The following is a 16,090-nucleotide window of genomic DNA, read 5'->3' as shown; positions in this document are numbered from 1 at the left end:
TGTATCAAATCAACTAATGGTACAGTCATTCATCGATAAACCTAAAAATATATTTAAAAACATCAATAACATTGGAATCAATTACATTAAAGTATACTCAGATATCAGTATTGTAAAAAAGTAAAAAGGTATACGTGCTTCGAGCAGTTTTTTTTTTGTTATCCTTGTATAATCTTACTACAATCGAGGAAGCCGTTCTTCTCCACATTATTCTTGTGCAGTTTACCTCCATGCCATTACAAGTCTCTCCAGAGCAAATCTCTTGACATTTATACTGACATCTGTAAGGCAGCTGATGCATGGTGCAGAGTAGGCAGACTTGAACCTCTGGAATGCAGGCGATACAAGTTCCTGGTGAGAATTCTAAAACGAATGTACGTGTTAAGGTTTCTAAATTCTCATCATGAATTCAATTGATAACTAACAAGAAATGTTTTACAACGCCACCTTAAGATTATCTTTATAAAGTTACATTTTGCGCTTTAAGTGCTATGCTATGACGGACGAGCAGATGCACATAAAACTTATTGTTTCCGCCATAGCTTCAGGGGTCGTAGAATTGTGGTTCCGCATCAAAAATTTAACTTTATGAAGGAAATCCATCAGTCATATGAGGCGTTCTAACGGGATAAAGCAATTCATCATAGTTGACTTTATATTTGTCACGAGAATCTCTACTATTCCTCAAGGCGTAGTTCTTATGTATTTTGTTCAGCTCAGTCCTATATCTCTTTTCTTCAAATGACTAGATAAAGAGATAAGTTATCGTTTCTTCTGAAATAGTTATATCACGTACACATACATCGTCAGGCATTGGCGAAGTATACACATGGTAAGATATATCAATCATTAACTGTTGAGTGGTATTTGTTATATTGCTGAAAAAAAAAACAAGAGAGAAGACATTATGAATTACTGACTCTCGTAGCCTCTGCATGAGGATAAATGTTACTTTCACATGTGTTCATTACGCTCGTACCACAAATATATTTGCTAAAGAACGTATGCATAGAATACAATATGTTTGATTGTATTACGTACACAAGAGAATCATAACATTTGTCAGCAAAACATTCACTACACGCTAACAATGTATTATGAGGTGTATTATAAGTTATCGTAGTATTCCTTGTATCACGTCCATTTCCTTAGTAATACGTGTCTTCGTCCGAGGCAGTGATATGAAAAGTCATTTCTGTTTTCCAATCCACAAATCACCTGTTTTTATTAATTGCTATTGAACTACCTTATTTTGGCAATATGTCTAGTTTGCACTTCAAGAATATGGATTCAATGAAAGTATGGAATTAAAAAGCTTATACGTTATAAACGTTTGCAATATTCAATTTGAAAATCGTTAATAGAAGGCATGTTTAATGAACAAGTGAAGATAACGAATATCGATCAATCTCACAACTCCCACAAGAAACACAAAATAGAGATTTTGCAAATATGGACCCCTTCATATACAAAAGGTGATATCAGATGCCAAGGAGGAGTAAACATCCCCTGTCGACCGATCATACTTGTCCTGAACACTATATCTTGATCATGTAAACGGAATACTTCGTTGTCAGAATCATTGTGCCAAGAACGCCCTACCAATTAGTTTGAAACAAATAGCATTTGACCCAATGATGTAACCTGATAGTATTAATTTTTGAATGGTTATTTTCACTTTTTGTTAGCAAAAATATGACCATCTTCTAAAACAAAAATTCATTTTATTTGATTAAGCATATGCACAAATGAGGACAGCGAACATTCATCAATGAAAAGGTGAATATAACTAATAATGATCAATCTCATAACTCATATAAGCAATACAAAATCAAGAGTTGGGAACACAAATACCCCTTCATAAACCAAAGGTGGGATCAGGTGCCTAGGATGAGTCAGTATCATATAAATCGAATAAAGAATACAAAACTAAAATGACAAACCAGACATAGCACATGTAGGATCAGGTGACAAGAAGGAATAATCACCCTAGTCGACCAGTCACATCAGGCATGAACCCTGTATCTTGATCAAGTAAACGGAGAAATCCGTCGTCAAAATCAACATGTAACAAACGGTCTACGAATTGACATGAAACATTGGGCCCAGTGAGAGCTAGTATTTGCAAATTAGATTCTTATAACAGCCATATAATGTGCGAAATCCTGACTCTGTAAACCTCTGTAACATTACCTCATTTGTCAATAGTCTGTCTCGATTGATAGTGATCATATGCAGATCATACTCTCACGAATCAAATCAGTTGACATACGTAAACATTATATACAAGTGGTGATGGAATTTTACCACATAAATATGGGAAGTTGATGATGGATCATAAAGAGTGTATTGCTATTCTACTGAAATATACCCGTGCATATTACGGTATGAATATAAACGTGACATGATTTAAAAAAAACAACAACATATATATCGAAGTTGACGGTAAATTTCTAATCACGTACAGGTATATACTTCTGTACAGTACGAACACGAACCATATTTAAACTGAAAAATGCTGGTCAATCAAGTTGAGTGCCTCATTTATTTTGATACGACTATTTGCTGTGTTCTACCATCTGCATTTAACGCAGTTTGGTTACTAAAGTGACAAAGAATGTAAAAAATTTAAACTTCAATTTAAAACACCCGTGGTTTTCACTTCTACGGTTGTGTGAACATGTGATATTGTATTAATATCCCTGGAATCCGTTGGCCGTGGTTGAACACTACAAACTTCCCATCACAAAGGTCATATTGAACAGTCAAGAACCAGGTGTCATTCAAGTACAAAAGTATTATACCCTTCTTAAAAAGTTTGAATGACAATGAAAACTTGATTCTTCAGAATTGAAAACCTGAATGCATATTCACATACACATCTACCCAAAATCAAAGTAACGAACAAAAGAGAAAACCAGAGCGCACTCATGATAACGAACAGAATGATATCAGAGAAATTATAAAATATAAGAGGATACCTTGAATGACGTTTATTTCCTTAGTAATAGGTGTGTCTTCGTCAAAGGCGATGCTGTGTGTAACCATTTCTGTTTTCCAACCCTCACATATACCTGTGTTCTGGTCACACGTGGAGTCGAAACATACATCAGTGATAGGACTACAGGATGTACACTCTGCTTTGCATTTAGCGCAGTTTGGTCCGTAGTGGTTTTCGGGACAAACTAAAAGTATAGTTTCATTACAGTAAGACAGGCAATCATTTGATACTTGTTTTAAATCGAAGAATAATTCCCTTGATACATGGCCTAGAAATAGTTGTAACTGGAATCAGAATCATATCTCTCATAATCAAAATGATTTTGCGGATATAAATGTTCCTACCATTATTTGAAATAAACTATCGAAATATACAGTTTTATTTATATTTGTGTGAATCAACCTGTTTTTCTATGCTTTTTGGTCAAGTTAAAATGTAGTTTACATTTCACAATACTTAGATTGATAAATATTAATAGAATATTATAGAACGGATGATCAATTACTGGCAAAGCATTAGTGAATTATAAATATTCAATCAAATTTACTTATGGGATACAGCTTAAACAGCCTCAGTGGTCCATAATCCGTTCTTCTTATTATAATTATATTCCCTGTCAATTCTGTGTAACATTCCAAGGCCTTTTCGTTTTCCTTTAAGATCTCTGATCCGGTAAAACTGAACTTCCGACACAGTGTGGACGTGCTGGTTGTTAGGTCACCATCTTTAACATGTATTTCATAATGTCCTGATATAAGAGAGAATGTTTTAAATCAATGTGAGATACTAAATCAGTGAGTACAGTTTATGAATAGCGGAGAATGATATATTCTACAATGATATATATTTTATAATAAAAATGATTTATTATAAAAAGTACCCCAGAGCTGTATGACAAAAATGACATTATTCCATGATTAGACATAAAAGAAAGAGCTCTTGACATCAAATAAATGATTAGAGTACATGAGTGTATAGCAATTGTTTATCATATATCACCTCATCAAGATAAAGGTCTTAAAATGTGCCCAACCTATTAACAGGGAATACTTGCTCCTCCTGGGTACCTTAAGAAAGGTGAAGATGATAACGAACACTGATCAATCCCAAGATTCCTATCAACAATACAAAATAAAGAGTTGGGTAAACACGGACCCTGGATATACCAGAGGTGGGAGCAGGTCCTTAGAAGGAGTAAGGATACCTTGTCGACCAGTCAAACCCGTCAAGATCCCAATGTCTTGATCAGGTAAACGGAGTTATCAGTAGTCGAAATCAATGTGCAGAGAACGGCCTACCAATTAGTATGAAAAACGTCAGCCAATGATAGGTTGTATAGGCAAACTAGATCGTTATATCGACACCAGAATTTGTGAAATGCAGATTTTGAACGAGACTTTTGAAACTCCTGCATCATCAACCTGTTTCTCAGTAGCCTGCCTGCCTCGGTGTAAGAACTGATGATACGCACAATAAACTCTTGCGTATTGAATTACTTAAGTCCCATAAACACCATATACAGGTGATAATAAAATATTGCTACATAAATATGGGAAGTTAACGATTCAGAAGCTGAAATCATCCCGTTTATCATAAAGTTGACTTGTTAGTTTGCCGTTAACATCTGTGTATATTTTCAAGAACATATCCAAGTATAAAGCAGAAGTGCACGACTTCGTGGTAACAGCAAGATATATTTTCTTCCCACGTAGAAGTTTTGGAATAAATTCTGCATCACAAAAATATCAAAAAGGTAAGTTAACAAAGGAACACAATTCATGACCATGGGAATTCCAACAGACTATTGGAAGACCTGATCACCAAAGACTATGATGATGTTGTCAATGAGGAACTCCAGCATATTTTTGCTTTCAACTATAGAGAACTTGTGCGTGGAATAAGAGTGATGTTTAACAAAATAGTTGTTTGGGTCACTGATCACTAGATATGAATGTTTCCGTTTTCTATTTCTGTTGAAGAAACAACTTTTTATGATGTAAAAAAAACTTCAGTCTTTAATATATCGTGAGGAATGGTCGTACAAAGTGTTGACAATTAATACGTTTTGATGTTCATTTGCTAAAAGCTTTGCGAATTCAAGTTTACTAGAAGTTTTCACAGTCCACAATCAATTTGCACCACTTCTAGCGTATATAGTGACACAGTGCCTTTGACGTTTTTCCTTCAAACCTGTTTATATTTTTGTGAGTAGCAAAGATAGTGGCTTGGTAGAGCATTTACTAGATCCAGCAATCTATCTTTGTAAGGGTATTATGAAGTTTAGAAATCCAGTATAGGTACATGTGTACGTAACGCATACTCATCCGATCCATTGACCGGAATATAAAATGTGTCTAAACTAAACCATGGCTTTGAAGTTCGTTTTTGAATGGACAGTTTGAGTTTAAGTACGATTACCAAAAGTGGAATTAATTTCAATTTCGTTTAAAATACAGTTGTAATTCTGAGCCCTACAAAGGCAATGTTATGACATGATATGACTATTGCTGAAACAGCAAGGGGTCTGTATTTGACCTGCTCTATATTTCATATTCTTTATAGTATTTAGGAAATTGATCACTGTTCCTTAAAATCCTTTTTTTTTTCATTATAGGATATTGATTGATAAATGGCATATTGTTTAAGGTCCCTCTCGAAAACAATATCACTCACATTAAAACATCACCATTGCCAGTGAAGTGCTAAAAATTCAACTCTATGCACTGCTCTTATGGAATTTGAGCAGGGAGGGATCTTTAACTTGATACACCTGCTTTGACATGGTGTCTTATATTTTAGAGCAAGGTGTAGCAAGGACCTTTCCAACCCAGATCACAATGGGATTACAACATATTGAGAAAATTCAGGTCAATTCAATGAATGAAGGGTGAAGATAACGAACAGTGATCAATCTCATCAATCTTATAAACAATACAAACTAGTTAGTTTGGCAAACACAAACTGCTCGATATACCAGAAATGGGGTACCTGTCAACCAGTCACACCCGCCGTGAGCTTTATACATTTGAATCGAACGAAACTTGTGAAATTTCGAAGGTCATATGAAAATCATGTTTTACGCTTGATTGGTTACAAGGAATTGAATACAACAATTGGTGATCAATCTCAAATATCTTATCTCTCATCAACATTAGAGAACATGATAAACACATACTCCTCGAGATATCAAAAGTGGGGTCAAGTGCGAAGGAGGAGGAGGAGTAAACATTCCTTTTCGACCGGTTACATCCGCTGTGAATCCCTCTCATTTGAACAAGTATACTTATAATGACTTATCAAACATTTACTTCCCCTGACTGATAAAAGCATCCATTTCATCGCATAGCTTTTATCCAATTTCAGGAACCAGGAGGCCTGGGTGATTTCTATTGAATGGTAATATGTGTCCAAGTTGCCGTCTAAGGCTTCGGAATCCGTATAATTCAGTACCATCGTTTGACTCAAAGGAGATATTCCTAAACAAAGGCAGGAAGATAGTGAAGCATAAATAGACGAATAAAATCGTTCTTTTTCTATCATTGAATTTATGTAATATTCTTCATTATTTGCTTAAAAGCAGATAAAAATAGAAAATCTTTATGAAATATAGTTTTGGAGAAAGAGAATTAAATTTGAAGGAAAGTAGAGTAAATTAGATAAAGTGAACGATGTATACAGAGGATATGTTTGATGGAAATTAGGATTGTATCCCTCTGTATTTACCTATTGGTTTAACATCAAATATTTTCAATGATCCATTTCCTTTTTGACGAATAGTTATTCTATTCACGTTCTCGATCACAATATTGGACATTTACATGTCATCAATCGTTGAAGTGATCTTAGTTTTCTTCGATCAGTTAGACAGAAGTACTTTAAGGGTTTTTGGTGTTCAGTATTTTCAACATACATTTCATAATCCGCTTTTGGAAATAAAAAACAAAGAGATTATTTCAATTATTGATTAAGCAGTACTGGTGAAATCGAGAAGAAGTATAAAAATTTTATTACCAGTACCAACGCTGACATAGATCCAACCAATTATTAAAATATTGTGTAGCTCAACAGACCACCACTGATTAACTCCATCATTGGTCAAAGGGAAGGTCTCCATGTCGTCATCACAACCAAGACTGGCGACAAAGGAAGCGTTAGTTGATGACTGTCAAACGTGTTTCCACACAAATAGTGATGTCCCTAGATAATTATCAACGAATGGAAATTTGATTTCACCATAATAAAGTAGGATGTAAATGATATGGGGTATATAAACAAGACAACTAAAACACACTCTGTAAAATTTTAGTTTAGATATCTGATGGTAGATCGTGAACATACCATTACGTTTACGATCACGTTGAGTTCGGCGACCGTTTCACGAAACATGCCATAGTCCCTGCACTTACGATTTACGTCTGAATTTGTAGAACTCTATACTATGTGAAGGTAAATTCAAATTTAATTTTACTATGGAAAGAAATATTCAGTCATTATCTCTGCAAGATTTCGATTATATCCATATCGTCTGCAGTAATCTATGAATATATTTCCATGTTGCCAATAAAAATAATGAACATTTTGAACCTGATCTCTTTTGAAACGTTCAGAAAATTTCTAGAGGGTTAAACCGAATGATAGGTTTTTTCTCTTTTTTTATTTTCAAGAAACTTAAACTTCGAAAAGTAATCATGAAAAATATAAAGATTTATTTTATAGAATTTCAAATACCGTGTATTGATGTGCTAAAATGAATCAAGTTTCCATCAATAAGTAAAACATATTGACGTTTTGTCTATTAACAATGATTGCTTTCATTCGTATATCGATTTGATATATCCCTGTGAGCTCGAAATAAAGGACACCACAGAGTCGTCCACTTCTGCTTCATACTTAGATATTTTATTGAAAGTAGACATTAACGGTAAACTAACAACTCAACTGTATGACAAACGGGATGATTTCAGCTTCTCCATCGTCAACTTCCCACATTTATGTAGCAATATTCCATTATCACCTGCATATGGTGTTTATATATCTCAACTGATTCGATATGCAAGAGCTTGTTCTGGGTATAGTAAGTTTTTAAATCGAGGTAAGCTACTGACAAACAAGTTGATGGTACAGACATTTCAACAGCCTCGATTGAAGTCACCATTTGGCAAATTCTATGGTCGTTATAACGATCTAGTTCGTCAATACAACCTCGCATTGGGTCAAATGCTGTCTGACGTGTTTCATACCGATTGTTAAGCCGTTCTTGGCACACTGATTTTGACTGCGGATAACTCCGTTTATCTGATCAGGATATGGGGCTCACGGTGGGTGTGACCGGTCAACAGGGGATGCTTACTCCTCCTAGGCACCTGATCTCACCTCTGGTGTGTCCAGGGGTCCGTGTTTGCCCAACTATCTATTTTGTATTGCTTGTAGGAGTTATGAGATTGATCGCTGTTCGTTATCTTCACCTTACATTCAAAGGACCAAAAAACCGAATAAGAAAAGAATATATCATTATCTAAAAATTATAATAAAAGAAAGAGGATAGGCCTATCCTTCATCGAAAACACTTTAAACAATGGATATTTCCATGAAAATGGATATTGGCTGGAAACTAAAAACTCGTCTTTATGACAAACGGAATGATTTCAGCTTCTCCATCATCAACTCCCCATATATATGTAGCAATACTCCATTATCACCTGAATATAGCATTTATATATCTCAGTTGAATCAATACCCTAAAGGGTGTTCTGCGTAATATATTTGTATGTAAATTGAGGCAGGCTACTGACAAACAAGTTGATGTTACAGGGGTTTCAACAGTCTCGTTTGAAGTCAGCATTTCTAAAATTTCTATTGCCAATATAATAATCTAATTTGCCCATATAACATACCATAGGGTCAAATGCTGTTAGACCTGATTCATAGCGATTGTTAAGCCGTTCTTTGCACACTGACTTTGACTGCGGATTGCTGCGTTTGTGTGGTCGGCACATGAGGCTCACAGTGGATATGACCGGTCGACAAGGGATACGCAATCCTCCTAGGCACCTGATCTCACTTCTGGTAAGTCCAGAGTTCCGTTTTTGCTCTTTATTTTGTATTCCTTGTGGGAGTTATGACATTGATCACTATTGGGTATAGTTGCCTTTCATGCACTTGTTTTAATTTTTTTTGTAAAATGCGGGATTACATTATTGATATATCCGTATGAATCTCAAACAATTCACGGACTCAATTCATTCCTGAAACTCGAAATTTATTGTTTCCTTGAGTTTTTATCTTTTTCTGATTTGGCGTGTAGACATATATACTTCCAGCTAAACGTGATGATGTAGATTATGCAGATCATTGCTTTAAAATTATTGATATTGTCCGAAGGGTCCGATGACGACCTGTCTCTTTCTTGTGTATATGGTTTGTATTATAATAAATTAATATCGACCTTCATCAAACTCTAAAGAAAAGCTCCACTTGGAACATTGGGATACCCCGCCCCCATTACAAAATTATGATATTTTATCATAGTTTCCTAAACAAATGTATTATCTATCATTGCAATGGACATGTATATGATATTAGTTTGTTGCATTTAGATAGTGATAAAAGAAATATTGATCATAAATGTGATCAATCACAGATATAGATTAACTGTTACCGAAGAAAAGTTTTAATGTCTGAACACATATACAAGAATTAATGTCTTGAAAATTCTACCCGATGTTATATCTACATGTACATTAATGGTGAAGCAAGCATAGAGAAATCCTTCTCCTTGTTGACAACTGTTTTTGTTACTATTACACGCAATGTTCGATATAATGACTCCCCTTCCCAATTAGTAAGTAGTTGTGAAATATAAGAATGAAACGATGAATTTAATGTCTTTACATTTAATTGTGCCTACTAACATTAATGTAGGCTTTGCTGTGCGTAGCGGACTGCACAATAATCCTTTGTTAAAGCAAGTCATTGTGATTATTTTGTTCCTCCATAGTGTCAACAAACTCAGCCAGGTAACCACAATCATAAAATGATATCCGATAGAGCTAGCATAGCGGTCAAATGACTCGTTTGCGTGCATGTAGGAGCACTTACGACAGCCCTGGATCACTTGTAGAACTACGATTAAATATTTTCGTCAACCACAAATTGTAAAATGTATATTGAAACGATCAGCTGTGCTACGTTCACGTATTCGATCTACAATTGCTTAGCGAAATGGCCGCCACAAATAAACCAGTCTTTACGTCAATGATCACAAGTGTCTATTAAAACGATATGTCGAAAAATATGATAATCAAACAAATGAGAAACAAAATATTTCCATTCAAGTATTTTGGAAATTCTTGAAATATAAAGGTAATGATAAGAAATAGTTATCAATATCAGAACTCCTATAGGGAATACAAAATAAAAAGTTCGACAAACACCTTGACCGGCAATGGTGACGTCTCTATATGAGTGCAAGATTCTCTAGAGGGATGTTAAATGATAAAAAAATATATATCAATCAATCTAATTACGAAACAGATATGAGGGACTCTGCGGTGTCTTATTTCAAGTTCACAGGGATACAGTATATCGAATCGACAAATGAATGAAATTGATTATTGTTAATAGATAAAACGTTGTCAATATATCTTAGTATCGAGTTGAAGTCCACAGATAGATATTTTTATTCTCATGTTTATGCGTACAATTCCAAATACAATTTACCCTAAACTAAAACACAGTAGCCATGGCATATTAAGTGTTTATATCCATTACAGTTAATAGTACATAGTCTGACAGGTGCACCCTAAATTAATGTCCTGCAGAAATACCAAGCAATATAGTAATTTTAGCACAGAGTTAACGAAAGAAAAAGATAAAACACACGGAGAGCAGCTCCACTCTTAAATATGCTACAGATTATCTTGGTATGTTAAAAAGGATATGGAAATATCTTTTTCATAGAAAATCTAGCGCAAAGCCCTTTTGTTTTATCAAATTAAAGCGTACGTCACATGAATATGTTATTTCAATGCAAAAGATAAATGAATTTACTTGTTTTTAAAGAAAAGAAACCGATCATAATGCAGTTTGATTTGTTCATTGAAATCAGTTTTCAATACTTCTATCATCACCTTTAATCGTTTGAGCCAAATTACTACATTATCCATACATGCCCTTTTATTGGAAAGTTAATAAATTCATTTAAGAACGATCACTTACCTACTGATCTAGTGAGCAATATTACATAGAAATATGTAATCCATGAGCAGTTGAGGTTAAGAATCGTCATGATACTCACACACAATGATAAAATAAAACATTATTGAACGACATCAACACTTCCTCAGGAAAGAAGACGTTTGGTACGCCCAATTATGAGGGACCATTTCCCGTTGGATTATAATGTCACTTTGGAAAGTGCTAATAAAACTTCCGTCCGCCCGAAAACTCCATTGCTGATACAAATTCACGGTACTTTCATTTCCATGTTATAATTCACTATGGGAGGTAAAAAAAAAAGGAATAGCAACCATTCCTCAAAAGAATACAAAATTAGGAGAATGACAAAATAGGACCATCGGAATATCAGAGATGTATGACACATACAATAAATATTTATGCATTGGTCACTCAAAATAGAAATTTCATAGATATTAAAATTGACGGATAGTATAGTGCAGTCTGATTAACCTAAAAATACCAAAGCGTGCAGTATTGCAACATCAATTTTGTTATTAGATATCTAATCTAGATATGTCGCTAAAGTATTTTTTTTAAAAAAACTAAGAATTTCGGATTTGGGAAAATATCATGAAATATCATACAAAGTTTGCGTATTTTTAAGGAAAAATCGATGAAACCAAATTTTATTGGGGTGAAATATATGGTATATATTTCATGAGTTATTATAGCATGTTTTATCTCCGCTTTTAATTTCTAAGAAATGTTTTCTTACTAGAATATGTCATTGTTAACCGTCAATGATGTACACTTTTATAAATCTCCAAATTAATCCGAATCGTTTATATATATATATATATATATATATATATATATATATATATATATATATATATATCGTGAGTTCATCCCAGGGGTAGGGGTGGAAGTGGGTATTCAAATAAAGTGAAATTTTCTGTGCTTTAAATTGAATATTTATTCACTTCTGGCAGTTATGTTCATTTAAGAGTTCATTGCTATTTCCGTGCTTTATATATAATATTTCGAGTGCAATGTGTATCATGTATGATTCTCTTGAAGGTACGTTGAATAACAGTATCCCATTTCCATTCTCAATGACCGTGTAGCGTGTGACAGCGTGGCGAGAATTCATCGTCATCGAAAGCAAGTTTTTGTAGACTTGACTAGATGGTCGATTGGTCTAGCGAGCTGGTTACATGCTGCTAGGAGATTTGGTTCCGCAGGTCGTGAGTTCAACCCCGGGTAAGGGTGGAAATAGTATCCCAATAAAGTGAATTTTTCTGTGCTTTAAATTGAATATTTTTTCACTTAGGGCACTTATGTTCATTTAAGAGTTCATTGTTATCTCCGTGCTTTACATATATATATATATATATATATATACATATATATATATATATATATATATATATATATATATATATATATATATATACATATATATACTTGTGTCACTGAAGAAGGGACGGGTCGTCCCGAAAATTTGACAATCTGGTTGTTCGTGTCGCTGGTCATTTTAGTGCTTTGTATATTTTTTTGTATTTGACCTGTATCCATGTTGTGGATCTGATACTCTCAGGTATCGGGTGTTGTTGGAACTTTAGTGCTTTTATATATCTATCTATCTATCTATCTATCTATCTATATATATATATATATATATATATATATATATACAAAGCACTAAAATGACCAACAACACGAACAACGAGATTGTGGTCAATATCAACAGAGCATAATAACAAAAACTACATATAAAAACATCTAGCACTACAACTAGATTCGTCTAAAGAGCTGATCTTTGGACGAATGAGGCATGACCTAATTTGCTCCACTTTTAACATTAATTGGCAAGCCTAAAGACCAAAAACATGTAGTCTGCGTTGTAAATACGTTTTCAGATTAGTGTAGTTGTAGTGCAAGATGTATTTATATGTAGTTTTTGTTATTATGCTCTGTTGATATTGACCACATTATGCAATTGTTTTCGTTTGTCCTGAAGAAGGGACGGGTCGTCCCGAATATTTGACAATCTCGTTTTTCGTGTCGTTGGTCATTTTAGTGCTTTGTATATTTTTTTGTATTTGACCTTGTATCCATGTTGTGGATCCGACACTTTGAGGTATCGGGTGTTGTTGGAACTTTAGTGCTTTTATATATATATCAAATATACTAGCAGAAAGTACATGTAATATATGAAAAAGTAATAAATTATAACAATGTACAAATTTTATTTTTTGTAATACTGTTAACAAATGTATTCGTTACAATATCTCATAATCCATTAATGTTAATGTCGAAAAACGCCAATTTCAGCACACTCCAAAGAACGTGAATTAACAAAGTTGATAACGCGTGTGACCACCATTTGCATTCACGCATGCTGAACAACGGCACCCCATTGATGTCACTAACGTGTTCAAAAATGCTTGAGAGATGTTGTCCCAAATATTGGTTAACGCCTGGCCTAAATCAGTCAATGTCACTGGCTGATTTGGTAAACGGCGTAGACGTCGTTCCATTTCATTTCAGACGTGCTCAATTGGCGATAAATCGGGGAAACAGCTGACCAAGGGAAGACATCAACATTCTGTTGAACAAAAAAGTCCTTGATTACACAAGCAACATGTGGTCTTGCTGCAGATGCTTGCATTAATTAGATAACATTGCGCTTGTATTTTTAAGATATATTTTTTCTGGCATTTATAGTATACAAAAACAAATTGAGTAGCGGACAAAACATAATTTCGAAGAGAAAGGACAAAAATAAACTTTTCAAAATTTGGCAAAATATGTCAATTATACACTATGAAGGCATGGCATACACACAATGGAAAACTATCGTCAAGATCAAATGTCATATTGAAACAAATTTTTAACATATATTCAGATTGTAGATGTATCTTCTTCTAGTATACCCAGACGTCACAACACTGATAAGCAACCACGATGAACGGTAATGGTTGTAAATCCGTCTATATCACTATTTCAATTCTTTTTAAAAACCTCAAATCAAAGTTAGTAAATGTTTTATGTCATACAAAACAAAATCAACATTGGAAAATGTTGACTTTTTCTGGCTTCATTCTCATGGGTGTTCATGGCCATATATGATAAAACATGATAGACTTATCTCCAAACCTTATGTCTTAATCTGAAAGTGTGGTGAACATTGGTGTTTTGGGTTTTTGAGTAGTGTGTCATCAATATTTAAACGTGAACGGCACACAGAGCTAATGACGTAATTCACAACAGTGTCGTCATTGAAACACACTTGGATTCAATTGTACGCTAATGTTTTTCAGCGCTTTTTATTTAAAGTTGGTCAACGTGTTTCCCCTCTATTTGGCCCTGTGAATTATGGGGGTCAATTTTGTTTTCACCTGAGAACCATTCTCACATCCAAAGATCCATCTCCCATTGTATCATGTAGTAATATACAATTGCTTGATTCAGTCATTGCCAAACAATGCAGCAATGGTACTCGTCTACCTTATTTAGTTCGATAGTGAAATTTTACATATTGATTTCCTACACGGTTGCAATAGTAACGAATGATGATGAAGTTCTTTAGAGTGTTATTTATGATAAAATTCGCTGTATGTTGTAGATTCAGTGCTGAGAGAGATAGTGACACGTATCATTGGACAAACATGTATCAGCACGTAGTCCTCATACACATCCAGTCTGCTTGTCTGAGAACCGATGTCCACTCCCTTGTTTGGCGAGTACTGGAGACACTTCATCTGAAACACATAGACCCCAATAGTTTGAGATAGGAAAGGACTGCATGATTGTTGATGTGTTCTGTTTGATAAAAAACTGAAAAAGGTGTCTTTATGCATTCTGTGCTCTATATTTTTATTTCAGTGGCAATTTCATATGTTTTAGACAATTGATCATCTATCTAGAACATGACTTACCCCATATCAAGTTATAAAACTCAGTTACCCTATCTCGTTCGAACGGATTGGTCAACATGACGATCCTTGTGACGTCAGTCTACCAGATGAGCGAGTTAATTCTGTTTCTGTGAATGCAGTTTTTTTTCTAGAATAAGTTAACGTGTACAGCTGTGTAATTTCTTTCTTTGTTGAAATCCTGCAAATAGAATCATTGGAATTTTTACCTACCTTGAATGTTATAATGACTTCCGCTTTGTCTTGTTAATATATACAAGGAGTGGGGAAATGCATTGAGGAAATGTTAGAAATAACCCATGGTAGTTTTGCAGCTATCAGTTTTCACATTCCTTCAAATTTTAAGCCCATAGAATGGTACTGTTCCAAAAGCAATTAAAAATATAATTTTTCCGTCTTTCTTTCTTTATATATATATATATATATATATATATATATAAAGCACTAAATAATCACAACTAGGCACTGAAAATTTTCGCCCCAGCCCGGGGTCGAACCAGCGACGTACGGCACCCACCGCCTAGCAAGATTGTCAAACCAGTGCGTAAGTCCACTCGGCCACAACGACTTCCCTAGAAAGGAAGCTTTGTTATGCTCCTAAAGCGCTACTTATACACACTGATGCAATCCCACACAGTCGCTGTGCCATTCAGTGTTTAAGATATTTTATAAGGAGAGTGGATCTCTCGATGCAATTGTATAGAATATATGATATAAAGCACAAACAAACAATTATAACACCCAACATTACGTTTACCCCTAGGGTCTAAACGATATATATATATATATATATATATATATATATATATATATATATATATATAAATTAGCTTTTTACTATTTGTAGCTATACCACGTATCCACATAAATAAAAACAGCCCCGCAGGCATGTTCACGAAGCTGTCTTGGGATAAAGACGTGCCTTAAGTATGTCTTAATACACGTTTTAGTCTTAAGGCAGGTTTTCGAA

General features: G+C 34.4%; 1 protein-coding gene and 1 long non-coding RNA gene across 2 annotated transcripts in view; both read right to left on the bottom strand.

Annotated features, from left to right (window-relative positions):
* Positions 1-11,327, bottom strand: part of LOC130048101 (receptor-type tyrosine-protein phosphatase alpha-like) — a 34,043-nt gene extending 22,716 nt beyond the window's left edge. The window contains exons 1-4 of the mRNA XM_056144261.1: positions 11,219-11,327; positions 7,013-7,198; positions 3,549-3,749; positions 2,982-3,185 (exon numbers count right to left, since the gene is read on the bottom strand). Of these exons, the coding sequence (XP_056000236.1) occupies positions 2,982-3,185; positions 3,549-3,749; positions 7,013-7,115 (508 nt within the window). The 5' untranslated portion in view covers positions 7,116-7,198; positions 11,219-11,327. The remainder of the gene's footprint in view (positions 1-2,981; positions 3,186-3,548; positions 3,750-7,012; positions 7,199-11,218) is intronic.
* A 2,890-nt stretch (positions 11,328-14,217) lies between these two features.
* Positions 14,218-15,354, bottom strand: LOC130048100 (uncharacterized). Its single transcript, XR_008796928.1, has 2 exons — positions 15,124-15,354; positions 14,218-14,946 (listed from the first exon to the last, which is right to left on the bottom strand). It is a non-coding gene; the product is annotated as an uncharacterized LOC130048100 (long non-coding RNA).
* Between the last annotated feature and the right edge of the window lie 736 nt (positions 15,355-16,090).

The sequence above is a fragment of the Ostrea edulis genome, chromosome 7, assembly GCF_947568905.1.
Source record: "Ostrea edulis chromosome 7, xbOstEdul1.1, whole genome shotgun sequence".
NCBI lineage: Eukaryota > Metazoa > Mollusca > Bivalvia > Ostreida > Ostreidae > Ostrea > Ostrea edulis.
The sequence above is the reverse complement of the archived record's forward strand: the minus strand, read 5'-3'. Positions and strand labels throughout refer to the sequence as shown.